Below are 25028 nucleotides of genomic sequence, written 5' to 3' on the forward strand. Positions count from 1 at the left end.
GCTTTTCCAAACCAAAAAGCTACAAAGCACTTTTGTCTTTGAGAAACTTGCAAGAGTTCAGAAATGTTCAACACTGGGGATAAAGCCCTTTTTTAATGGGAAAAAAAAAAAAAGAACTTTGATATTCCAAGTCAACTCATAATTGGAGTCAACTGACATCAACAGAAACAAAAATTTGCCATAACTTTATATTCTTTTCACTCAAATAGAGCTGTGCCAAATCTAAGTGGTCATAAACCAGCTCAAAACCATAAGAGAAAAATAAGATGATCCGCTTGAAATGCATAATAAAAAGCATTCAAGGGGAGAGCAACATACACTCATTAAAGGATGACATGAAAAATTATCCCCCCAACACTTCTTTTATGTGGAATCACACACTCCAAAAGGTACAAGCATAATTTTTTAACTCACTGATGGCAAATGTTCATTCAGAACTCAATCAACCCCCCCCCCCCCCAAAAAAAAAAAAAATTGATCCAACAGTGTGCCACAAGTTGAAATGTTCATTCAGCCAAACACAGTGTCTTATGTAGAACCTCGCTGATACAAACCATTGCCTCTTGATCTGTAGTCACCAGATTCTTGGTTGCTTCCTCTACCCAAACTACGAGAACCAAAACGACCTCTCGAGGCTTCAGCTGTATAATTGCCCCTGCCTCTTCCCCTTCCTGGTAATTTTGAATGGCAGAATCATGTCAACAAAGCAATACTCAAAGCAAATTCACTTACATAATGAGAAAGCTGACTACCATTTCTAACCCATCAATGCAAATCAATTACAGCACATGCATGTTTCAAATAGGCAGGAAGAATAGTTATGTTTTGGGGGCTTTTTTATTTTTTTTTATTTTTTTTTTTGAATTTGCACAAGGAATAAGAATGTAGTAACGCAGTCCTAATATGTTAGACACTATAGAAGCAATTTCTTACTGTTCATCAAGATTGTCAATTTTACTGACTATCATATTTAGTGACTACCAAACCAAGCCACCTAGAGTATTATCATAGAAATGCAGAAATTTAGTGAAGCAACAAGAAAAATGAGGCAGAAGAATTTAGTAACTCTAAGTTTGTAAAGAGTGACTTTTTTGTACAAGTAAAAAGAATGCTTTTGTAGATGTTCTGGAGATATCTAAAAGCAGCAATCACGAAAGAGAACTTTACTGAAACCATAGAAGGAAATCCTAGGGCACAAAAGAGTGTATATTAAGGTACATACTTCCTCCTCGTGTACTGCTGCTATTTGGCCTGCGCTCTTCTATGTAGACTTGCCTTCCCCCCAATTGTATAGGAGATGCCTACAGAAGAAACAAAACTTGGTCAGTATTATGTAAAATATAAATACAAAAGCAATAAAGGAAAACCTCAAAGCTTCAGGATGGCAGTAAACATACAAATTTACTACAAAAGTAGATTTATGTTATTTCAATGGTACCACCTGGAGCTGCCATTGTATTATATCTATGTATATAAAGCGTCCTTCATGCAATGAGAAACTATAAAGCCTTGACACTTAAGGGTGCTATAAGTCAATTTTCTTTTAAAAGCATCACAAAAGTGCATGGTTTCCTTCACCCTCCTCTCAAAATCTGCTTCTTTTTTCATGTATTTACGCAAGAAGCTCTTTCATGGTTGTGCTAGTCATCTCAATCTCATCCATCATAAGCAGTGTAATAAAAGCATCACAAAAGTACATGGATGCAGCTTAAAATTTCCCAACAATATGAACAACTATGAAAAATAAAACTAAAATGTAATCACAGTGGTACAATGTTAAGGAGTGCTCAAAGCTCCTTTTACAGTAACTCAATGTTACAGACAAACATAAGTCAAACAAATAGTTACAAACTTTCGATGAATAATTCAAAAGGGAAACTAGCAAGGAATCTGAGAAAGAATAGAGCTTTGAAATTCTAAAAGAAATACAGGAAGTAACTAGGCTACTAGCTGCAATCCAACATATACACTTGAGAGAAAAAACTAAAATTCATACCTTGATTGCATTTTGAACAGCAAAAATGTCTTCAAACTCAACAAAAGCATAGCAAACACCAACAACATCCTGCATGCATCTAACACAAATTTAGTTTGTTTGAAGCCACATAGGAGGAGGAGGTGGAAGAAGAAGATGAAGAAGAAGAAGAAGAAGAAGAAGAAGAAAATCACCTTGCGGTTCCGGATAAACACACCATCAGGCTTGATTCTACCAAAATTCTTGAACTCTTGCTCAATTTCAGTCACAGTAATAGTAGAGGGCAAGTTCCTCACGTAAACAGATTTGTATTCACCAATATATTCACCTGAATGTATGAAAATCAGTAATCAGATTGCAACTCCTAATACCGAGTATCATGAACATTTATATGAATTGCGACCTCTAAATCTTGTCTAGTTGTCTCAACTCTAAACCTGAAAGGTATTTCCAATATCCCGCCTCTAAACCTTTAATTCCTCAAGAGTAGAAATGAAACTCTGATGCTTACTAACCAATACATATGCTAGAGAAGGGCAATTGATTAGCCAAACCAAAATATCAAATAGAAACTATATCACTGTAACTCCTGATATTAAAAAAAAAAAAAAACATACCAAAGTAGATACAGCTAAACTAACCTTCTTCAGAGACCAACCCTTCCTCTACTGCTTTTTCTGCTGCAGATTCAGACACATCTGACCAAGCAAGATGTGACCGCCGACTAGTAGGCTCGGGAATATGATCCCAATCTGAAGTACTCTGGGAAACCTTATTATAAGATGGTTGCACTCGAACAGATGAAACGGCTTGCTCCTTTGGAACACGCAACTGCACCTTTTTTAACACCAACTAACGTTGATTAACCAACCATAATCGTTTAAATTTCAACAAATAAAACACCATTAATCTGTAGTCTGGGTATCAGATAGGAAAAAGTGCGATCATACTCGACACTCATTTGATAACTCATGGCAAGTGTCCATAATTCCCCTCTGATAATTTATTAATTGTTCATGTCTGAACAGTTTACTTTTTTCATGAATGGGCATGTTTCAGTAATGCAAGACCGGATCTTGTATGCAACACACTTGAGTAGAATTCACTGAATTTTGGTTACATTAGGGACAAAGAAAGTATATACTCATTCAGATAAAATGATAGTAATTTAAGAAGTAAAGAATAGGCAACGAGAAACCTAAAAAAAGCAAGAGTCATAAACATACATAACTTGCATAATCAGCAATAGGGGAGTACTTACAATAGAGGCATATGTTTTCCTTGGAGGCTCCCCAACAGGTTCCTCCAAAGGGATAGCTGGGATTTCTTGCACAATGTCCACCACATTGTGATGTGAAGCGAGAGTTTCATCTGCAGGAGCCTCCTCCACCACAACTTCATCTTCAAAACCTTCCTCTTGTGGTTGCTCAGGGAGACTATATTTGTCAACAGGATCATCATCTATATGAACAGAGTTGACATATTCCCTGGCCTCTTCCTTCAAAACATAGTCAGAATCTGTAAAATTCAACATGTTAGGCCAAACCAAAAAAGAAAAAAACAAATAAAAATCGCTACCATCAGAATAGCACATAACAAAGACCAGCGGGAAGAAGAACTATTTCCCAGAGATTAACTTGTTATTGTTAAGTAAAGACCACAATAAGGTGTTGACTTCAGTGCCTCAAGTGGTAGGATTATAAGCAGGCAACTTAAGGTAACAAGAAGCCACAAAGATATAATTATCCCTCAATTTTTGTACATAACATTAGCAATTGAGTATAAATATACTTAACTATTTCTACTATCTATGTTAGAACATCTAAACTAGTTAGAACTTAAGTCATCTACATTTTGCATGCGGATAATAAGTCCATAAAATGCTATAACTTGAAATAAAAACTTTAGATTAAATTAAGAAAAAAGTCTGCACACAGTACATTGTGGCTCTGCAACAGGGCTTGACAGATTTGGTTGAGCATCATGCTTGTTTTCTTTTAATGTGGAAGCTGGAAGTTGTGAAGTCACTCCATCATCAATAAACTGTAGGATATCACTAAGAACGAAGTAACCCTTCTCTTGAGGAGCGAGGAAAAAGGTTTGCACAAATTTCCTTCTACTACTGAAATCCTTGATTTTAACGGAACCAGAAACCATCACCAGAACACCTCCATTCCAAGAATCAAGAGAATTAATTGTCTTGATCTCGATTGCAGTAAAATTTAGTGACATTACCATGGCATGAATTTGCTGCAGAGAAAGATTAAAAAACAATAAATTATAAATTAATCAATAATGATGTAAAATAAAAGGATTGAGATAAGTTTATTCCTGAAAAGAGGAAGCTTGAAAATAAAGGAGAAGTTACCAGCATCGCCGAAGCAGAGTCAGAGGAATCTCCATCGACCCAAATCATGGTACTGTCATCTGAATAAAACTGATGAACTAGATCAGGTTGCTGTTGAAGTACCTGATAGTATTGTCCAACGAAGTATGAACCAACCTGAAATTTTTAAAAACAACAAAATCATTGATTAGTAAGATAATAAAAAAAAGCCAAAGAGAAACATAAAACGTTTTCTTTTGAAGAAAAAAAGAATCACCTGAGCAGGTCCAGGGTAGGAAGAGGGAGCCATTGTGATGAGTTAGTTAAATGACCTCAAAACAAAACATGCAGTGAAGAGGATGTAGATCTAATCTAACCCCCTCACCCCCCACCAAATGTTATAATAAGTCTTGAAATCCAACAGGTGAAGTAGCCGAAGCCCTAGTGATTGTTTTCATAAATTATTTAATGATTTTTGCTAAGAGTTTAAATGACGGGGGAAAAGCAGTTGCCGATTTGTTTCCGTTTCAAAAAATAAATAAATACGGTAGAGTTTTAGTAAGATGAATTGATATATTGTTAAAAACCTTCGCAATTTGAAAACAGAGTAAAAAAATATGAATATCACAGCCGTCCGTTTAAACCCAGCCCTTTGTTTTTTTTAACCTAAATCATCGGCTATTAAACTATAACCGCGGCGTGTTACGCAAATATAAAAACCGGCTTTGATATGATTTTGCTCAAAAGAGAATGATATGCATATGATGTTTTTTGTTTCAAACTATTTTCTTTTTCATTTTTTATATAATAATCACTTAACATTACAAAGATTGATTGAATCAACGAGCCCCGAGCTACTTCTTTTGGGCTCAAAATAATTTAAATAAATGCAGGTGATAGCCCATTTGTTGAGAAGATATTCTAACCAAAATTTGCACCTATTCTGGAAATTAAAAGTTCCTTCTTCGTGTTTACTTTTTCCAATTTGGTCACTTAAATAAGAAACCCAACTACAGATCACATCATAATTTTACTAACATTTGTACAAACTTCACACAAAAAAAATCTAAAATTGGAAGTGAAAAAAAGGACACCACAATACTACTGTCAACTAAAACATATTAGTATTCTCAAAATCTAACCCCCGCTCGAAGACCCAAAAATGTCCACCTCCGCTTAACTGATTAGCTGTTCCATGTTAGAAACAGTCCGCGATAAGCATAAGACCCAAATAAGGAAAAATTAGGGACACCAAAGAAACTGGATACTCAATAGTAAGGTCCACCATAATAAGCCTGAGGAGCTGCAGCAGCAGCAGCAGGAGGAGGTTGCTGCGCTGGGGTTAAAGTCGTGGCAGCAGCTGGTTGAGCATAACTTTGCTGAGGAAAGCTCTACACAAAATCAAAGCAAACATTAGCCCGAACTATCAAATTTCAATGTTGTTCAATCCAAAAACATTAAACTTCAGTACTGACTTACTACCCTAAGCTATTAAGTAGATGAAACGAGAGACAAGTTTCTTGTTACAAAATTCGGTAACATATGGGACTATTAAGGGCCAAGGATCATTCAAACCCTTTGTAATTATATACATGAATCTCAATATATATAAATATCTAAAATTCTCCCAACTGTTTGGTGTTGAGGAACATGAGGTCCAAGTTTCCAAAGTTCGGTGTAGCAAGTCAGCAACCAGGATGAAATTTTACAAGATTATCCATCGTTTTCTAATTTTATTTTTTATTTATCTTAATTTACAGAAGGTATAGTAACTAAAATAATATAACTTTTGACTTTCTTGTTATTTTTCCACTCTATCAAGAACAGGATAAAAAGAAAATTCCATTTTATTGGACTTCTACTTTTCCCACCAAGCACTTCAATGAAAGAAAAAGTTATATAAATAATATATATTCATCTTTTTACTTATTTCCTCCAATTTCCATCTTAATAAGTTTTTTTTTTTTTTCTTCTCCACATAACCAAGAAAAGCCTTAATGATCTTGGTGCACTAGAGTGATTTTTGCATCACTAGTCTTTGAAATTATAGTTTGAATCAGCTGTGAAATGTAGAGGGTGCAATTATAGAAAACTGAATACCTGCATTGGATATGTTGTAGCCGGGTAAGCACCATAACTGGCAATTTGTGGAACTGATGTGGGCACTTGTGGAGCTGCATAATTGCTACCATAACTGCTATATGCACCATATGCAGCCTACAAATTGAACAGGAACACAGTATGAAATCCATGAAACCATATAAACTCAACAAAGAATTAATTTCCACCGTAAATCACATGCTCACATTTCAGCTAGTTTTCCCTTCATAAGAGGGCAACATAATCCAAACATGTAATACCATGCATAACAAAGAAATAGGACTGACAAACTAAGCCTTTCACCTTTACATAGTCTGCCATATTTGTATATATCATAAGGAGTCATTATCCTCTATTTAAGATCACACCATCAGCTCACTAATTTAAAAGAAAGGTAATAAGTTATACTTCCATCCGTTCCTCTCCTATTTACATGAATATCCATTAGATCACACTTTACCACCAGAGTATATCCTATTTCATGTCCAAACTAGTGTAAGTTTATTGCCATGTATGTTATCTTCTACATTATTCATCATGCCGTATTTCCTCATACACCCACACCTCCAATCCTAACATTCTCATCTCCTCATGAAATGTTGCTACTTATTTGCTGAGCATTTAAACTGCACAACATTACTGATCTAGCTAGCATCCTAAAAATGATCCATCAAGCTCCAGTGAAACTTATGATCACACAAATTGCAAATCCACTCCATTTCATCTACCGCTCTGAAATCCTATGTTTAACTCTTGCAACCAGTCAATAATAAGTGCAAGCCAAAGATCATCACAGCCATAGAAGTAAATCTAGAATGACATGAAAAAAGATGCCAACCTCAATACTTTAGCATACACCAAGGACGAGTTCAGAAAAACTGAGACGCAAGATATTTTCCAGTAAGTTATTATGAACATGGCATTATATTGATCAAGACAAGGTAGCCTTCTTAAACTTTTAATGGAATACGAAGTGCTTGAAATAGCAGATACAAACTAAAGGCACCCAGTTATACAAGTCTAAACCATCACCAAATAAAATGGTACCAGTTAACAGTATCTCCTGATATCAATCATACTCAGAGGCTGGGATAGTATGAAAATAAGACGAGGATATTCCAGTTACAATGAAAAGTTATATCTGGAAGTGCAATCTACCTGTTGGCTGTAGCCAGAAGTCCATGGTTGTGCCTGTGCCTGTGCCTGTGCCTGTGTAGTAGGGGGCCAAGTTTGAGGCTGTGCCCCATAACCAGCTGGCCACTGGTTTTGTGCATTTGGATAGGCACCCATCAAAGACTGGCCAGGTGAAGGGGCACCAGAGTAAGATTTCACAAGCTTTGTCTTATCTGAAGATAAAAATTCTTCAGCATGACGTTTTCTTAATTCCAACATGGGCCTATGAGGTAAAAATAGCTTAGCATGCCGATCTTCTGCCTCTTTAATGGACTGTACATCGTCAAAGAGACTCAAGAACTGCAAAATCACTTTTTCAATAGTAAGCTACCAGTAAAACTTTCTTAGAATATTTAAGAATTCCAAACAGCATTCAACATAAGAAAATTTTCAAACTTGAGATATTTCAACAGCATTCGACGACTATATCTTCAAACTACTATTGTCAAAGGCACTAGGTGCACTCTCTAAGTCTGCTGTATGGCCCAAGGCACAAGACACAAAATAAAAGCACTCGCCAGAGTAAAATAAGGCGCATGCATATAAAAATATATATGTAAAATATAAATGAAATTTTATGTAATATATAATAAATAGTTACTTTAGATAAATTTTATTATAATTTGTTTTATAAACTCAAATTGTTGTTCAAGTCTAACAATTCACTTACTAATCTATTTCAAAATAAAACAAAGTTTGAAATGAGAAGTCATCATTAGACATTAGCTCGCTACTTCCCTGGCTAATCTGTTACAAAAATCAGTTAAAAATTACACATGGAGAAAATGAATTAAAAGGAAAACAAATAGTAGAATAGATAAAGAATAGAGGAAAAAAATACATGTTCACTTTTGATTGGCAATATCTATATTTGGTTCTGAAGGACTTTAATGTTTGAAGGATGTTGAAGCTTAAGAGTTTTGATGATTTAACAAAGTTTTAACGTAATTAAATTGTAGTAAGTTTATACTTAATAAAATTAGAATATGTTTTAAGTTTTAAAATAAATAGTAAGAAAAGTCAGCTTCACCACTTCAGTGAAGGAAATAATGGACGGTATCTGAGTCGAAGAAAAAAAGAAACTAAAAAACTAAAAAGTTAGCTGCAGCACTTCATTGGTGTTAAAAGAAACTGATAGCAAGGTTATGATTATCAGCAATTTCCATTTCACAGCCAAACCCAAACCTCCACACGTGACTCACTATTTAATTCATAACCAGAAATAAAATAAACAAAGCTTAAAAGGAGTACATTTTAATCACTAAGCACTCAATGCCAAATGTAGAAATCCCACAGAATGCAGTCAATAAGCAGGTCATTTGCATCTTCACAAAAACTATTACCTCCAAAAATATGCTAGATAGGTCTTCCTTGTCTGCAGCACTGCCATCTGAGTTTGGGGATATAAACTTGTCAACCAATGACTGTAAATAATCAATCTGCCTTGGTGGTGGTAAAATTGTTTCAAAATGTATTAAGGCCTACATGTAAAACAAAAGAAAAATCAGAAATCAGATACCTGAGGAGAATGATCAAAAGGGGTTTGTGTTTGAGAGAGAGAGAGAACCTCAAGGAATGGTTTAGACAGGTGGACATGGTCAAGTGCTCCAGTTAAAATTTCCCTGGCCTTCTTTGCATTTCCAGAAACCTACCCAAAAAGATATCAATGGGAATAAGAATCAGGACATTAGTGAGAATTTAGCAAAGATAATAAACACTTGGAAGTAAGAGGCAATCAGACTAAAAATGAGTTCAACAAAAGTTTCTGTAGTCTTAGACACAGACCTAATAACATAAAAAACAACCTTAAGTGCCATAAGATATGTCAGGTGTGCGTTTCATCTTATTCTTTAGGGAATTTTAAGACGTTAATCTGGCTTCTGGTGTGAATCATATGATGATTTACAAATGATAACTGAACATTGGTTGTTATGCAAGCCATGTGAATGAACTTATAAAGAGAACAGAAATGTCAATACGGTAGAGGTAACAGAGTAATTCTGTGATACAACATACTACCCATTTAGTTTTAGAAAGTACATATGTGAACTATATGATGAATTAAGAACGATGATTGGACACTGGTTGTCATGCAAGCCATAAAATGAACCTGTAAACAGCACAGAGATGCGCATATGGCAGTGGTAACAGAGTAATTATTTGGAACATTAGTAGTATAATATTAGAAAGCACATATTTGACACAGGTTCAGACAAAGGTGACGCATAAAATTCAACTCATTCTTTAAGAAGATCAATGATATTAACATTGGCTCCTGGACCAATGAAAATTCCCATTTCCATTTCACATGAACCATTTCATAATGAAAAAAGTAGGTATCGCTAACACAGCCACTTACCAAGTAAGAAAATCTAGAATATTGTGCATACAGCATTGGTAATGTTTGAGAATGCTCTTTTCCTTTTTCAATGGCAATAGCTTGTTCATATAAAGAGAAGGCATCTTCCAGTTTCCCCTGCGGAATCAAGATAAAACAACCCCTTTGGAACAAGTAAAAACATTTAGCAGAAGTAAAAACACATCTGTATGCTATGTATTCATACCAGACGGCATTCCATATTTGCATGCTTGATAATTGCTTCAAGAAGACCTGGTGATATTTCACTGTGAACAAGGTGAAACGCAGCTTGAGCACCTTCTATGTCCCCATTCTGCTCCTTGAATCGAGCCGCAAAAAGATGGATCTCTGGTTGCCTCTGTAGAATTTTGATAACAAATAATTATCAGTAAAATGCAACACAACACAAATGGCTGCAACTAGCATGATGTCACTTTTTAAGGTGCCACATAAACACCTAGCAATTATACTCATTTTGCACACTGATGCCAAAAATATATATATATATATATAATCAAGAGCCATGTGTGATAGTAAAAACCAGATCACAAGCTCAAATAGTTCCCTAACCATGAAAAAAAAACGAAACACATGTTCTTTCTTCTATTAATTCAGTCAGGGCACAGAATAAGCAGATGAATATACAAGTGGGAAGTGCCATTTCCATCAAATAATATTTTCTGACAAAAGATTCTGAAATCCTAAACTGCACCATCTTTAAAGAGGTGCAATGATTTTTTTATACATTAATAACAACATAAAAATTACAAGTGAAAATGACTGAAAACCATACTGCTCCCACTTTCCCACTAATATTGTGTTATTCGACTGTGTGATAAATTGTACCAAAACAAACCCCAAAGCAAAAACATTGATAGATTTGCTCCAAACTTTTTTCTTCTTAAATTCTTTAAAATATTTAAATGACAGTAGTAAAAAGTTGAAAAGTTTTAACCATGACAACTAAAACTCAAATGGCCGTTCTAGAAGGGAGATAAAATTCATCCAAGTAGTATTTATACAACAAACACAAACTGCACTTCATACCTTGACGAAGACTTGCGTAGCACGCACAAGTGCATTATTAGCAAGATCCATGCTTCCACTGGCTTCCATACATAAAACATATCGTATCCAGTACTCAGGATAATTGGCACATGCTATAAGGCACCTTTCATATAATTTGACCACCTAATTCACAATTGAAAATATAAAAATTAGACAGAGATCTGGTGCAGCAAAACAATGAACAATGGATGATACAAAGCAGAAGGAGAAATGCATAAGAAATACTCCATTGTTGGAACAGAGAGGCCCCTCAAATATGATGGGACCCCCATTGCCTGACACATAAATGGTTAGGAAGACAAGAACACACCTGCAGGCATAACATTGGAACTTTAAAATATATAAAATGAATTCACTGTTCAATACATTACAAACCTAAAAATGTCCACTGAAAAAATGAGCGTTTGAAGTACTTAGCCTCAAAGAAACCAAATCGAAGGTCCATGCTTTAGTCTCAGTACATTTCCCGTTTTAAAAAGTTGCTTCACCCAACGATTTAGCCAATAAGGCAAATGATGCAGCAGATGTTACTTAACTGTAAGTCAATATATAACAAACAGGGCAACTGAACACTACGAACCATAGCTAAACTGAAAGATGGAAAAAACAAACTCAAATACCTTATTGAAGTCACCCTCTCTTTCTATAAAGTCCAGGTAGTTCTGCCAGTTTTCAAGCTCAGCAACATTGAGGGGCCGCACATGAAAGTAAGGCCTTCTGATAGCTGTTTCAAAACCAATGATCTTAGAATCGAGCTCTTTGGCCTTTTTATATAGCTCTTCTCTAATGGCAACATACTTCTCCAACTCTTCTGCATCTGTTGAGCCAGCTGTTAGAGGCTTCTGCATTTGTTCTGCAGCATCAGGATGAACCTCTCTTTCATTGACTTGGCCATCAGCCTCTGAAACTGGACCTGATACATTGGCAGCAGCTTCCTCAGCAGTTCTTAATTCTGACAAAGGTCGACTTCCAGCCAACTCTTTGAAACTGTAATACGATAGGCATCAAGGAATAATGAAGTTGTGGGAATAATAAGCAGAACAACATGATGCACTACTGCACAATTATCCATAAAATCACTATTTTAAAAGTTAATGAGAAAATGCATTTGCATTTTGAACTATCCTCTACCACCCCATAAACCTCACCCCCCACCCCAATATTCAAACTCGTCTCCAAGTAAAAAGTCCCAAATTTTCTAGTGTCTCCTTCAGGCCTACATATGCATTCTTTTAAATCAAAAGAAAAGTCACCAAACATTAACATTCAAACAATTAAAAAACAATGCTTCGGATGAGCATGTTGTAGCCTTGAAACAACCCTGAGCAATTGCTGCTAAGATTATACAATGTGAAAAAACAAGTTAAGAAAGGAAACCACTGCTACTTAAAATTCAATTAGTAAATAGAGGATATTGCACCATAGACTCCATTTAATATCTACTTTTGATACCAGAAGGAAAGAGATTTATCTTAAGATGCAGAGGCAAAAAAGGATTTAATGGATTGAAGTACAAATTTCGCAGAAATTGGTAGGTAATTTTTTTAAGAATAACGACTAAATGAACCATGATAACAAGGTTATTGCGTAAGTTTGGCCAATCTCACTAGAAAACCTCAGATAAATGAAGGAACATGGTAAACTAATGTAACTGTGCCAATAACACGAACAGTTAAATATGAAGAGACACAAAATAGGCTTACCTGTTGAAATACCTATCTAGCTGTTGATTAGGGTTCTCAAATATTCTAGTATAAATAGCAGCAAGGCGACTCCACTCCTGGTGCATGTATTCATATTCAATGTACTTATCCCAAAGAGGGAAAGATAGATAATCAGTTCCAACATATGCTAATCCTCGTTCAAAAAGCCTGAAACACCATGGAGCAGAATAGTTATTACACATGAAAAACCATACAGCAGTGCAGACAAGTCAACAAACAGAAGACAGAGGGAACAATGTTAAAGATGAAGGAACAATTCAATCTAGACAAGTACATATGCTGCATTACCTTCCAGGTAAAAATCAAATGTTTAAAATAGAGCAGCGGTTGAGGCCATATAGCTCTTAACTGGATGATATCTTCCTAAAAGCATTTTGCATATTGATGCACCTCAAATTATCGAGGTTAAAGTAATAACTCAAAGATAACTACGTGAAGTGTGAAGAGCTCAGGAACATGGTCAATAACCTAAAATTGTTTCAACGATCACCCATACATTAGCCTCAAAATTAAGGGAATAAACAGAAGGGGGGAAAAAGAATTACTAAATTATATCCCTATCAAACCTCTCTGCCATGAATGTAAGGAATTGCTGTTGAAGGCATGCCAGAATAAAATTTGAAAGCAACAACAATCATCAGATTTACATAACTGAGAAAAGCATACAAGCATGGTCTCCTACTGCAAACCAGGAAGAAGAATGGGTAGATTAGCAGTTTTTACCTTCGGATGGTCTCTGGATCTCCATATGTTTCAATGGCAAAAGCACAATATAGCACCCAGATATCCACAGAATATGTCACACCCTGAACTGCTCTTTCATAGACCTCCACAACTTTGTCCATGGAGCCTATGCGTGCTTCATGATCCGCATACTTTTTCCAATAACCATAACACAAAGGAAACTCAGCCAAGAAAGCATCATAAACCTTCCGAATTTTCAGTATATTGTTCTGCATATGGACAGATGAAAACTCAATTGGCAGACAAGATAGCAAACTTAGATAGAAAATTAATGAGGATAAGTTCATAACCTAGGAATTCAAATCAACGCAAAAACCCCTAGAAAAGACAAAATTAACTGAAAGATGGGCGGTGATCTTGCCTCACCCCACTAAAGAAAAGTTCAACAAAATTACATGCGCCTTTTGTTAATTTTCACAAAATTATTAAGGTGAACCACCAGTCCCTCCCCAAATAATATTCATTTTAAGCATATGGAGCCTCTTTTCAACTACATAGTCTCCACTAAACTATACAAAAATAAAGAAGGGAAAAAAAATTAGATATTAGCTAGGCAACATATCACTGATTTAAATAGCACATGTGATATGGCATCACGGTTGCTATTCTGCAATTTTTGCTCTCTCTGCCACCAATAACATAATTAACCATGATAAGAATCCATTATGTCCGTGGCTTAAAACACATGCACACATGCAATTTAAACCCATGAAACAGATAACTAGCTCACGAAATTTCCAACATGTAAAAGATAACAAGTCTGTGAAATTGTTCCCATGCAACAAATTTTCATGCTCACATACCTCTGCAACCTTCTCTGTTTCCTCTATCAATGCAGTCCAAGCATTAAAATCCAATGAATTGGCTCTCAAAATACTCCATAAACGTTCTTCTTCAGCAGACATGGTTGGTGCTAGATGTCAAAAATAAAAATAAAGAAACAGTTGAGTTTCACATTTTCTAAAACTTAAACACTATAATAACAATAATAAAAGGGGAAGGTAAAATGTTGAATAAGATGCTTTTAATCAAAACTAAGTGTAGACAGCAGATGTCCAAAGAACAATCAACCACATCACGTTGATCAGGAACAAAGCTTAATGGCAGAGTGCCAAGAGAAAAAGGCTGTTTCTATGCTAACGGAGTTTCAAGTCATTATGGCATACAATAGGCTTGTTAACTTGAGATACAAATAGCAGAAAAATGAATCAAAATATTAAAATCATTACTAAGCCCACTTCTTAGTGCCTTTGTGCATAACTGATATACATGACAAAATGCCCAAGAAAAACATACCAGAACCATCCACAAACTCTGGTGCGGCAGAAGCACCACCTAAATTATCAAAAGCATTTCCATTCTCAACTGTGGTTGCATTTCCTGCTGCATTAACAACATTTCCATTTAGAGGATAATTACAACCAGCAGCTTTTGATGCATCTGCTGCACTATTTCCAACTGCAACAGCAGTCTCATCTGTTGATCCACCAGCTGGCTTACCGTCATACATTTCACTGCTTTGACCTTCTTGACCAGCAGAATTTGGATGACCACCAGAAGCAGTAGGATATCCAGTAGCCTGGGAGGAGTAAGCGCCAGAACCAGCAGAATTATAGGCTGCTGAAGTATAATCCATCATTGCTGATGAGTCGGCAACTACTGCTTCACTATCTCCCATTCGAGGTCGGGAAATTAAACCTGGAGTATGCACACTCAAACTAACAACCAAGAGAAGAATTTCAAGTCATTATTTTACAGGGAAACAATACCAACCAAAAATTAACAAAAACTTTTCTCCATAAAAGAATTAACTAAACGCCTGTTTTTCACTTCTAACTTGCTAATTTTTTACTTACTCGTACATACAAACAAATATACAGGGAAAAAAACGTAATTTTTTTTTTAAAGAATGGTGGTGAATAACTGAATGGCCAAATTAAATAATTTATAAGTAGAACTAATAAGCAGGAAAAATAAAGTTGTTTATCGCAGAGAAAACTTCAATACAAAGTAAAAGATGCAACCTAAAAACTCCAAACTTCAAAACAAATCCCTAGCCAATCTTGAAACGGTTTCCGCAAACCAAAACCCTAAGTTGGAGGAATTGACACAGGGAGAAAAAGGAAAAAGGCTGGGTACATACCGGAAGGAGCAGCAGCCGGCGTCGTTTTGCGAGGCCAGTTCTGGATTCAACACTTTAGAGTGATTTGAGTTGGTAAAATTAGATGAGGTTTTCTTAGAAAGTTCTTTAAGAGTTTTGCACTTTTCCTTTTTTTCTTTTTTTCTTTTTTCTTGGTGAGAGAGAGAGAAATGAAGCAAAGAGAACGAATAGGAGAGAGGAAAGGTAGGGTAAGTGGGCGTGGCGGTTTTTATTCTTTGGGTTACGTGGAGGTGGAGGTGGAGGTGAATCTGGGCCGTTTATTGTTTTTGGGTGATGGCCGTTGCCTTTTTCAGGAGGGCTTTGGTGGTGCCAGGTGGCGGAAATTTAGGAACCTACATAACTGGGCCTGCCTTCTTCATTTTATGAACCAGATTCATAAATTTAAGTATAAATTACATAAACAGTCGCTCAAAGTCACAGTCGTTCAATTTTGAGGTAATTAACAAAATAATTACTTAAGTTTCATTTCAGTCATTCAATTTTAAAAAAATAACAAAACAGTATTTTTAACTATTTTCTGTTACAAACGTAACGAAAAAATGGCATGGCATTTAAGGGTAGATTAGCTGTTATTTAATAGTTCCTTTTAACCCTAAACAGCCTTAGACAGTAGAAGAAGAAGAAGAGGAGAAGAAGAGAAAAAGAAGAATAAGAGAAAATGGAATGAGATGAGACTAGTGCTCAATTGGTTGAGTCTGCTGCACCAAGGGTTCAAAGAAGTTTTGCTGATTTTAGAAGTTCTCATGCCGATTCATCATCTGCTACAACGTTTGTTATGTATATATATTCCTATCAATAAATACCATTTTTCCTCCATTTTTTTTCTTCTTCCTGAACTCTTTCTTTTCTTTCTCTTTTCCCTTTAGGTGAAAATCTAGGGGATTCCGCTATTGTTTTCCTTTCCTTACATATGATTACATAAGATAACATAATCTAGAAAAGACTTAATTGTTTTCCTATTATCACTAGTTTAGTAAAATATTAATTACTATTAGTAATAATAAATAATAATAAATAATAAATAATATTAACTAGTATGTAATATTGCATGTTTATAAAGTTTGCATCAGTCAACTTATACAACTCAAGTTGCAACGAGCTAGCATTACCACCTTCATTTAGAATTTAAGCAACTCAACCTCTCAATCCATATTGATCTTAGAAGAAATAATATTTTACTTTCAAAAGTAGACGTCTCATTTGATTAGCTTTCTTTTTAAAAACAGTTGTTGAGGAAACTACAAGCATTGTTGCACTAGCAGCAGAAACAGCAATAATAGCCACCTATGAATAAACCGGCGAGAGAAGAAGAAGATATAGGGGGGTTAGGTAAAGGCCATCGGGGAAATGGGCAGTCAAAATACGTGATCCTCACAAAGCAGCAAGAGTTTGGTAGGCACCTTTGATACTGCGGAAGCCGCCGCAAAAGCCTATGATGAAGCTGCTTTGAAATTCAGGGGAAGCAGGGCCAAGTTAAATTTTCCTAAACTTGTAAGGCTTGTTCTTCAACTATGCAGAACTTTCCCACTACCCAAACATCAATTTCTAGTTCTTTAACAACCCAGTTTTGGCCACCTTATTCAACGCCATTGCCATAGCTTTACTATTCCCAACATCTTCACAGCCCTATAGCTGATATGCTGAGAGATTACTGGCAGTACTCTTAGTTGCTATAGAGTTCTACTGATTTCCATGGACAAGAAGCTACCAGCTTGATGGAACAGATGATGCAATCGTCTCAGTTACATAACTTTCAACACCCATTCCTATCTTCTTCTTTGTCACCTTTTCCTTCTTCATTTGTAGCTCCTTCTTCTGCCGCTTCATCATCTTCTTCTTTATCTGCTTCTTTTCCTCTAGTTCTTGGTGAGCATCAACAATTGGACATTTTTAGGCAGTCGTCTAATCAAAGTCGAGCAAGTGGGTGAGATTTTCCAGTGCCTCCGTGGTCTCATCTAGTCATTATCCTTCATCCATTGGTTCATAATAATCCCATGGTTTTTCAGGGATGCGGGTGGCTTGGGGTTGTTCAGCAACTGTTGTTGTGGCTCTTGATTTGTAGCCATTGTTATGTTGTGGGAGAAAGAAGATGAAGAGAAATGAGAGAAGAAGAAGAAAAAAATAAAAGAAGCATAAAGAGAAAAAGGTTGAGGGAGAAGAAGATGAAGAGAAAAATGAGAAGAAAAAGAAGAAATATTATTCTTACCAATCATCTTTTCTTTTCTTTTCTTTTACCCTTTGACTATTCGTCCAAAGTGGCAAGTTAACTGGCCACATCAACTAGTTAACTTGCCACATCAACACTCATGCTAATCAGTGACTATTTTGTCACTTTTTCATAACGTTAGTGACTGTTTTGTAACTTTTCGAAAGTTCAGTGATTGAAATGAAACTTAGGTAACTGTTTTGTCAGCTACCCTAAAGTTGAGTGACTATTGGTGTAATTTAACCTAAATTTAACTACTAGGGATCCCATATTTCACATTCACCTTTCAAATAATCATATTTGGGTTGAATTTTTTTAAATTTTAATTTTTTTATATTTATCGATATATGTTAGAGAGAGAAAGTAAAAATACGTCACCAAAATGAGTTTTTACTAAAACTAGTAGTTTTGCTTCTTTACTTAGATAGTTAAGTGTTAATACTTTTATCCTTAAATCTCGGGTTGGATTTTTCTCTTTCACTTTTTTTATTTATTTTCATATTGTTTCAAGTTTTTTAATTAATATTTTAACACATTATCTCTTTTGATTAGATGGTTAAATAATTGCATTTCTATCTTTGAGTTCCAAGTTTATTTCTTCTTGTAAGCCAATTTAATATGTATTTTTTATTTCATTTTATTTCAATTTTTATTTTTAATTAATGTATATAATTAATAAATATATTGCTTTCAATTTTTGTATTTTTAATTCATCTTTTTAATTAATAACTCTTTTATTTATAAAATAAAATAATTGTTGTAAATATTATTTTTTAGTAAATATAATTTTATATGTGAATATTTATTTTCAATTCATATTAGAAATCACCATATTCACAATATAGGTGGAAAAAGTAAATATTTGACATATAAATATTATATATAAAAATATATATCAAAAGAGTTAGTTGAAGTTTTCAAAAATGATTACATATTTATTATTTGATTTTATAAATAAAAGAGTTATTAATTAAAAAACTTGAAAGTAATATATTTATTAATATTAAACATTAATTAAAAATAAAAAAGCTTTAAACAAGTGAAATAAAAATACAAAAATGCTTATAAGAGGAACCAATGACAAAAATATTAACATTTGACCATCTGACCAAAAAGTTAAGTTGTTAGTTTTAAGTGAAAATGCCCCCTATAGGGCGTGTTTTCACTTTCTCTTTTTAAAAATAGTATATATCGATAAGTACAAAAAAAATCAACACGGATCCTTAAATTTTAAAAAATTCAGCATAATATTTTTTTTAAGATAATCTAGTCTACCCTAAGGTGGCACGTTTTAGTCTAGCAAAAGTTTAGGGTTTACCGATAGGAATCCAATAATTTGTTCTCATTGTTTTTGCTTCTACAAGTGGATTTTTACAGTCGACAAATAAAACTCTTTTAACTAAACAGAGTCTTCACGCTTTAGTTTCTGAATTTATGATTTAGGTTGAAAAAATCAAAGTCCTATACCCAGGGAAGCTCTGTTTTTTGAATCATGGTAGAAGAGATATCGATGGAGAAAGAGTTGGAAGAATTAAGCCTTGAAGAAGAAGAAGATGAAGGGATGAAATTTGCGATGGAGACTAGGCCACAAAAACTTATTTTTGAGATGTGTTTAGTGGGTTGTTGTCTTACAACAAGCGTAGTTAATTTCCCGGCCTTAAAAAACACTATAGCCAACTTATGCCATCCGTTGGGGGAAATTCAAATCTCTGATTTAGGAGATAAACGATGCTTATTCTCTTTTTTTTATGAGGTTGATGTAGAGAGGGTGATGAGTGGAACGCCATGGACTTTTAATAATCTTCTTTTACTCCATAGATTACAATAGGGTGTTTTACTCCATAGATTACAATAGGGTGATGATCCAAATTTGGTACCTTTGTGTTATACTGACTTTTGGATGCAAGTCCATGACCTTCCATCAGGATTTTTCTCCGACTGTGTGGCAAAACAACTGGGGGATTTTGTTGGAAAGTTCCTAGAACATGATATAAACAGATTACCCAAGGTTATCAAAATTCTATGCGTATTAGAACCCAGATTGATGTTAGAAAACCATTAAAAAGGAAAAAAAATTATGATTTCCCAATCTAGTTTTGTTTATGTGAAATTTTGATATGAAAATTTATCTTTATTATGTTTCCTGTGTGGATGGTTGGGGCATGACGATAAATTTTGTTGAAAGAGTATTAATTTAGGCCTAAAAAAAGTGGAATATGGATGGGATATTTCTTTAAAGGCACAATCATGAAAAGCCAGTGTCATACCAAGCGTATGGTTGAGGGAGGATATAAGATGGAAGGGAATTTGAAGGAAATTGGAGGTAAACTAGCAGCTATGAATAACAATAATGGGGAATATAATTTTGACATGCAACAAAATAAGGGTTTTATTACCCAAACCCTAGGAATCAATTTAGAATGTAGGAATAGGCGTAATAAAGGAAAGAGAATTGTATGGAATAGTGTGGAGAAGGGTGAGGTTATAGACGAAGATAGTAAGGAAATATCTCTAGTAAAAGATGAAGGAAAGAAAAAACACCGGTCAAATATCAATGAATTTGGTCGAATTTTATCAAAATGAGAGGGTAGACTAGCAAACTAACAAGGAATTAATTACACAAATTAAATATCGGCGGTTGCCAATAGGCAAGCTGACCTACCACAATGAAAATCCTAAGTTGGAACGTCCGTGGATTGGGGAGTCCACGGGGTGTTAGAAGGCTTCAATATGCGTTGAAGTCGAATAGTCCCCAAATAGTCTTCATTATGGAGACGAAATTGACAAGTATCGAATGGAAAGAATTAGAAGACACTGTGGCTTTCAATTTGGCATTAATGTACCGGTAATTGGAACATGATGAGGGTTGAGTCTTGGTTGGAAAGAGGAAATATCAGTAAGTTTGAGAAGTTTTTCTAATAACCACGTTGATGTTAACATTGATGATTTTGAAATTCAGGCTAAATGGCGAATGATTGGATTTCATGGTGCCCTAGAGACAAGAGGAATGAGAGAGACATGGGATCTCTTGAAGATGTTGGGTAGAGAACCAATCACGTATTGGTTAGTTTGTGAGGACTTCAATGAGATTTTATACTCTTTTGGAAATGAAGGAGGTTTGCCTACAGATGAAATACGTATGGAAGAGTTTCGAAACACTCTTTATTTATGTCAACTTGAGGACATGGGTTTTTCAAGTAAATGGTTTACGTAGGAAATAGGGAACCTTCCGGAAGCAAACATTAAAGAACGTCTTGATCGAGGAGTGGCTAATACAAATGGCTCTATCTTTTTCCTAATTATCTATTCGGCATTTGACACATTCTTTTTCGGATCATTGCCCTTTGTTATTTCAAACAAAGCATGAAGATTTAAGTAGAAGAATGAGAGGGTTTAGATTCGAAGCTTGGTGGGTCATAGAACAATCGTGTGAGGAGGAAGTGAAGCGACTATGGGAAATGAGCAGAAGATAAGTGGTGGAAAAATTAGAGTATGTTGGGAAAAGCTTACAAAGATGGGCATGGGAATAAAGAAATCACGTAAAGGGCTATCAAGAAAACTTCTTACTTGTATTACAGAATTGGATGAATTGGGAAGAACGTAAGAAAATTTAGAGGAGCTTATTGATGTAAAAATTCATCTAAATCTTGAAATTGATAAAGAGGAAAGGTATTGGGAATAGCGAGCGAGAATGAATTGGCCAAAAGAAGGTGATAAGAATACAAATTTTTTTCATACATTTTCCTCCTAAAGAAGAAGAGCTAATAGAATTGAGGAGCTGGAAAATGTGCGAGGGCAACTTGTTATGGACAAAAAAGAGATGGCTGACGTGGCGAGAGAATATTTTTAAGAGTTATTTTCATCGGAAGGAATAAGTAATCCCGAGTATATTCTATCTGAGATTAAAAGTTGCATCTCAAAAACTATGAACCGCATGTAAACGGAAAACTTTAATTTGGAAGAAATTGTTTACGCTCTTAAAAACATAGGACTGACCAAAGCTTCTGGAAGTGATGGATTTCCAGCACTTTTCTTTCAAAAATATTGGTACACTGTGGGAAAGGAGGTTAATAATTTTTGCCTTAATATTCTAAATAGGGACAGTTCGATTGAGGAGATCAATATGACATCTATTGTCCTCATCCCTAAAGTGGTAAATCCAGTCAACTTAAAGAGCTTCTGACCTATCAGTCTTTGCACAGTAATTTACAAGATTATTACTAGGACAATGGCAAATCGATTCAAAAAATTTTAAACGTTTGTATTGATAAAACCCAAAGTGCATTTGTGCCTGAGAGACTTATCACGGATAATATTCTACTCGTATACGAATTAATGCCCTCTCTTAAACAAAGAAGATTGGGTCAGAACAAAAATATTGCTCTAAAACTTGACATGAACAAACCATATGTAGAGTGAAATAAGAGTTCATTGAAAGAGTCATGCAGGAAATGGGCTTTGTTGATGCATGGGTGTTTTTTTATCATGAAATGTGTTAAGACGGTTACTTATGCAGTGTGCATCAAAAATGAGATAGGGAAATCTTTCAAACCAATACAAGAATTACGACAAGGAGACCCTTTAAGCCCATATCTATTTTTGATATGCACTGAAGGAATCTCATCTTTAATGTGATTGGCACCACGTGAGGGAACCATAAAAGGAGTAAAAGTTTGCCGAAAGGGACCAAGTATTACACGCTTATTATTTGTGGATGACTGCATCTTATTTGGAGATGCTACGAAAAGAGGAGCACAAATTCTCAAAACTATATTAAGAGAATACAAAATATGTTCAGGTCAATGTATTAATTTTGAAAAATCGTTACCCTATTTTAGCTCGAATGTGTCCAAACAAGGAGGGAACAAATAGCGACTTTATTTGGCATGCAAACATCAAGAGATCCAGGAAAATATTTGGGACTGCCAAATATGGTGGGAAGAAATAAAAAAAGAACGTTCCAAATCTTGAAAGATAGAATGATTAGTAAGATTAGAGGGTGGAATGCTCGTTTCTTATCCATAGGAGGGAAGGAAGTTTTCATTAAAGCAGTGCTACAGGTAATCCCTGCCTATGTTATGGCATGCTTTTTACTACCAAAATCTTTTTTTTCAGAATTAGAAAATCTTATGGGTCGATTTTTGTGGAAAAAACAACATAATAAACGAGGAATCCATTGGTGTGATTAGAGGAAACTTGGGGATCTAAAAGAAGGCAGTGAACGGGCTTTAGAGTTATGTCAAAATTTAATATAGCACTTCTTGCAAAACAGGGCTAGCGGTTAATTTGTTATCCCAATTCGTTATTAGCAAGATCGTTAAAAGCAAAATACTATCCACACTCGAATTTTTTGCAAGCAAGATTGGGGAATTTACCTTCTTTTACCTGGAGAAGTCTATGGGCGGTAAAAGACCTTCTTGAAAAAGGGATATGTTGGAGAGTTAGGTCTGGTGAGCAAATTTCAATTTGGAATGGAGCGTGGGTCCCAGATGCTACAATTTACAATATTCAACTATCAACTATTAACCCAAATTTAGTATACGTTTCTGAGTTAATTGAACAATATGAAAATAAATGAAAAGATGAGTTAATTAGAAATACTTTTCACCATGATGAGGCTGAGAAGATTTTGTGTATTCCTCTCTCAACTGAAAAGAAGCGGATAACATTGTATGGAGTGCAGAAGCTTCGGGGACTTACACAATATGCTGATGTTACAAATTATTATTACAAAATGATTAGGACATTAATTTACAAACCTTGCAAAGCCAATACAAATCTATGTACAAGAAACTTTGGCTTGTGGATTTATCATCGAAAATTAAAATATTAGTATGAAAAAATCTAAATATTTTCCTTCCTACTCAAACTAATCTTTTTCGACGAAAGCTGGTAAGCTCCATAATCTGTCCAAGATGCTCGCAAAGTGAAGAAACTGTAGAACATGTGTTCAGATTAAGGATTAGGTGGACCTTGGAGCAAAATCAATTTCAGTTTAAGGATTGGGTCTAGGTTCTCTTAGAAAATGAGTCAACCCATAAAATTAGAACTATTATGTATGCTATATGGGTTGAGTGGATAGCCAGTAATAAATGGGTTTATGAAAAATAGATGAAAAAAAGTGATAAACTGACTCAATTCTTTCCCACCTACTTGCAAGAGTTAGATGGAATATGTAAGCAGTTACCTGTTAACAAACTGATAAAGGAAAACTGGCGACCCCTTGAGGAGAATTATGTTAAAATCAACCTTGACGCTGTATATGACAAACCAACAAAAGAAGTCATGCACTAGAATTGTGATTAGAAACTCAAGTGGGCAAGTCTTAAAAATAAAAGTCCATTTTAACAGACACATTCCTTCGGCGTTTGTGGCAGAGGCTCTTACTTGTGTTCAAGCGATACAGTTCGAGGTTGAATTAGGCTTCTTAAGAAGTGACATTAAAGGCGATGCTTTGTCCGTCATAAAGAAGATTAAAACTGAAGAAGAAGACAGATTAGAAATTAGGGCTTACATTATTGATGCTAAAAGATTAAAAAATTACTTCATTTCCTGTAAATTTAGACACGCAAGGAGACAAATGAACAAAGTGGCACATCTATTAGCATAGGAAGGAATCAATATGGAAGAAGATACTTATCTAAGAAACGGCTTCCCCAGATCTGTTACACAGGCTGTCGAGGAAGATAAATGTGATGGAAGGAGAACATAATCGACGAATTCAAGTTGGGGATGAGGAACCATCGACAATATGACAAGAAAATGGTAAAACAAGAATACCCATATTGAGTCTTTTGAAGATTGGGAAAGAGAAATGTTTTGACAGTGATGATATCTAGCTCAATTTGCTCACACACCAGAGTAACTATTTAGCGAATAAATTCGCTCTCTAAAGGGATATCTGAGTCATTGTTTTCTTAGTTTGTTAAATGAATCTCTTTGGAAATGAAATGCAGAAAGTGCGAAAAAAGAAAGGGATTCGTCAAATGAATGAAGACTGGCTGCTGATTTTTAAGGTTTGTTAGGTATTTTGATTATTGTTTAGGAGTTTTGTTTTATGCTTCTGGGCCTCGGCCCTATTCTGTTTTATTTGATTTGTTTTTCATTGTATGTGGATTTCTATTTACTTAATAAAAGCAGGCTAGGCTTTTCTCAAAAAAAATGCAACATATTTTTAAAATTAACCTTATAT

The 25028-nt window shown here is 35.0% G+C and overlaps 2 protein-coding genes across 9 annotated transcripts; both read right to left on the reverse strand.

The window, feature by feature from the left end:
* Positions 1 to 174: 174 nt before the first annotated feature.
* LOC108466364 (nuclear transport factor 2) lies at positions 175 to 4823 on the reverse strand. Of its 2 annotated transcripts, none has more exons than XM_017766693.2 (9): positions 4579 to 4823; positions 4344 to 4478; positions 3916 to 4225; positions 3237 to 3493; positions 2617 to 2806; positions 2170 to 2303; positions 1997 to 2065; positions 1223 to 1301; positions 175 to 671 (listed from the first exon to the last, which is right to left on the reverse strand). In XM_017766693.2, the coding sequence occupies exons 1-9, from the start codon at positions 4609 to 4611 to the stop codon at positions 529 to 531; spliced, it is 1350 nt and encodes a 449-aa protein (XP_017622182.1). In that variant the 5' UTR covers positions 4612 to 4823; the 3' UTR covers positions 175 to 528. The 2 variants fall into 2 exon arrangements, with proteins under 2 accessions (XP_017622182.1, XP_017622180.1); XM_017766691.2 differs by having other exon boundaries at positions 2617 to 2812; positions 4579 to 4822.
* Positions 4824 to 5220: 397 nt separating this feature from the next.
* Positions 5221 to 24862, reverse strand: LOC108489384 (pre-mRNA-processing factor 39-1-like). Of its 7 annotated transcripts, none has more exons than XM_053030867.1 (18): positions 24224 to 24862; positions 24024 to 24092; positions 23445 to 23771; positions 23212 to 23328; positions 14970 to 15187; positions 14766 to 14852; positions 14273 to 14382; positions 13449 to 13678; positions 12705 to 12872; positions 11622 to 11988; positions 10981 to 11124; positions 10139 to 10291; positions 9934 to 10050; positions 9142 to 9222; positions 8918 to 9055; positions 7560 to 7874; positions 6402 to 6518; positions 5221 to 5692 (listed from the first exon to the last, which is right to left on the reverse strand). In XM_053030867.1, exons 5-18 carry the CDS (start codon positions 15145 to 15147, stop codon positions 5570 to 5572), a joined length of 2328 nt encoding a protein of 775 aa, XP_052886827.1. In that variant the 5' UTR covers positions 15148 to 15187; positions 23212 to 23328; positions 23445 to 23771; positions 24024 to 24092; positions 24224 to 24862; the 3' UTR covers positions 5221 to 5569. The 7 variants fall into 7 exon arrangements, with proteins under 7 accessions (XP_052886827.1, XP_052886828.1, XP_017649450.1 ...); XM_053030868.1 differs by having other exon boundaries at positions 14766 to 14849; positions 23438 to 23771; XM_017793961.2 differs by having other exon boundaries at positions 23438 to 23771.
* Positions 24863 to 25028: the final 166 nt, after the last annotated feature.

Source organism: Gossypium arboreum, chromosome 7 (genome assembly GCF_025698485.1).
Source record: "Gossypium arboreum isolate Shixiya-1 chromosome 7, ASM2569848v2, whole genome shotgun sequence".
NCBI lineage: Eukaryota > Viridiplantae > Streptophyta > Magnoliopsida > Malvales > Malvaceae > Gossypium > Gossypium arboreum.

Excerpts from the sequence above, each read along its gene's own strand:
- LOC108489384 (XM_053030866.1), bottom strand. The coding sequence starts at position 15,147 with ATGGGAGATAGTGAAGCAGTAGTTGCCGACTCATCAGCAATGATGGAT. Across the intron at positions 9,223-9,933 it reads ATTCTAGATTTTCTTACTTG|GTTTCTGGAAATGCAAAGAA; the intron begins GTAAGTGGCTGT and ends CTTTTTGGGTAG. Across the intron at positions 5,693-6,401 it reads CTACAACATATCCAATGCAG|AGCTTTCCTCAGCAAAGTTA; the intron begins GTATTCAGTTTT and ends GATTTTGTGTAG.
- LOC108466364 (XM_017766691.2), bottom strand. The coding sequence starts at position 4,611 with ATGGCTCCCTCTTCCTACCCTGGACCTGCTCAG. Across the intron at positions 2,813-3,236 it reads GGAAAACATATGCCTCTATT|GTGCAGTTGCGTGTTCCAAA; the intron begins GTAAGTACTCCC and ends GTGTTAAAAAAG. Across the intron at positions 2,066-2,169 it reads TGTTTATCCGGAACCGCAAG|GATGTTGTTGGTGTTTGCTA; the intron begins GTGATTTTCTTC and ends AGATGCATGCAG.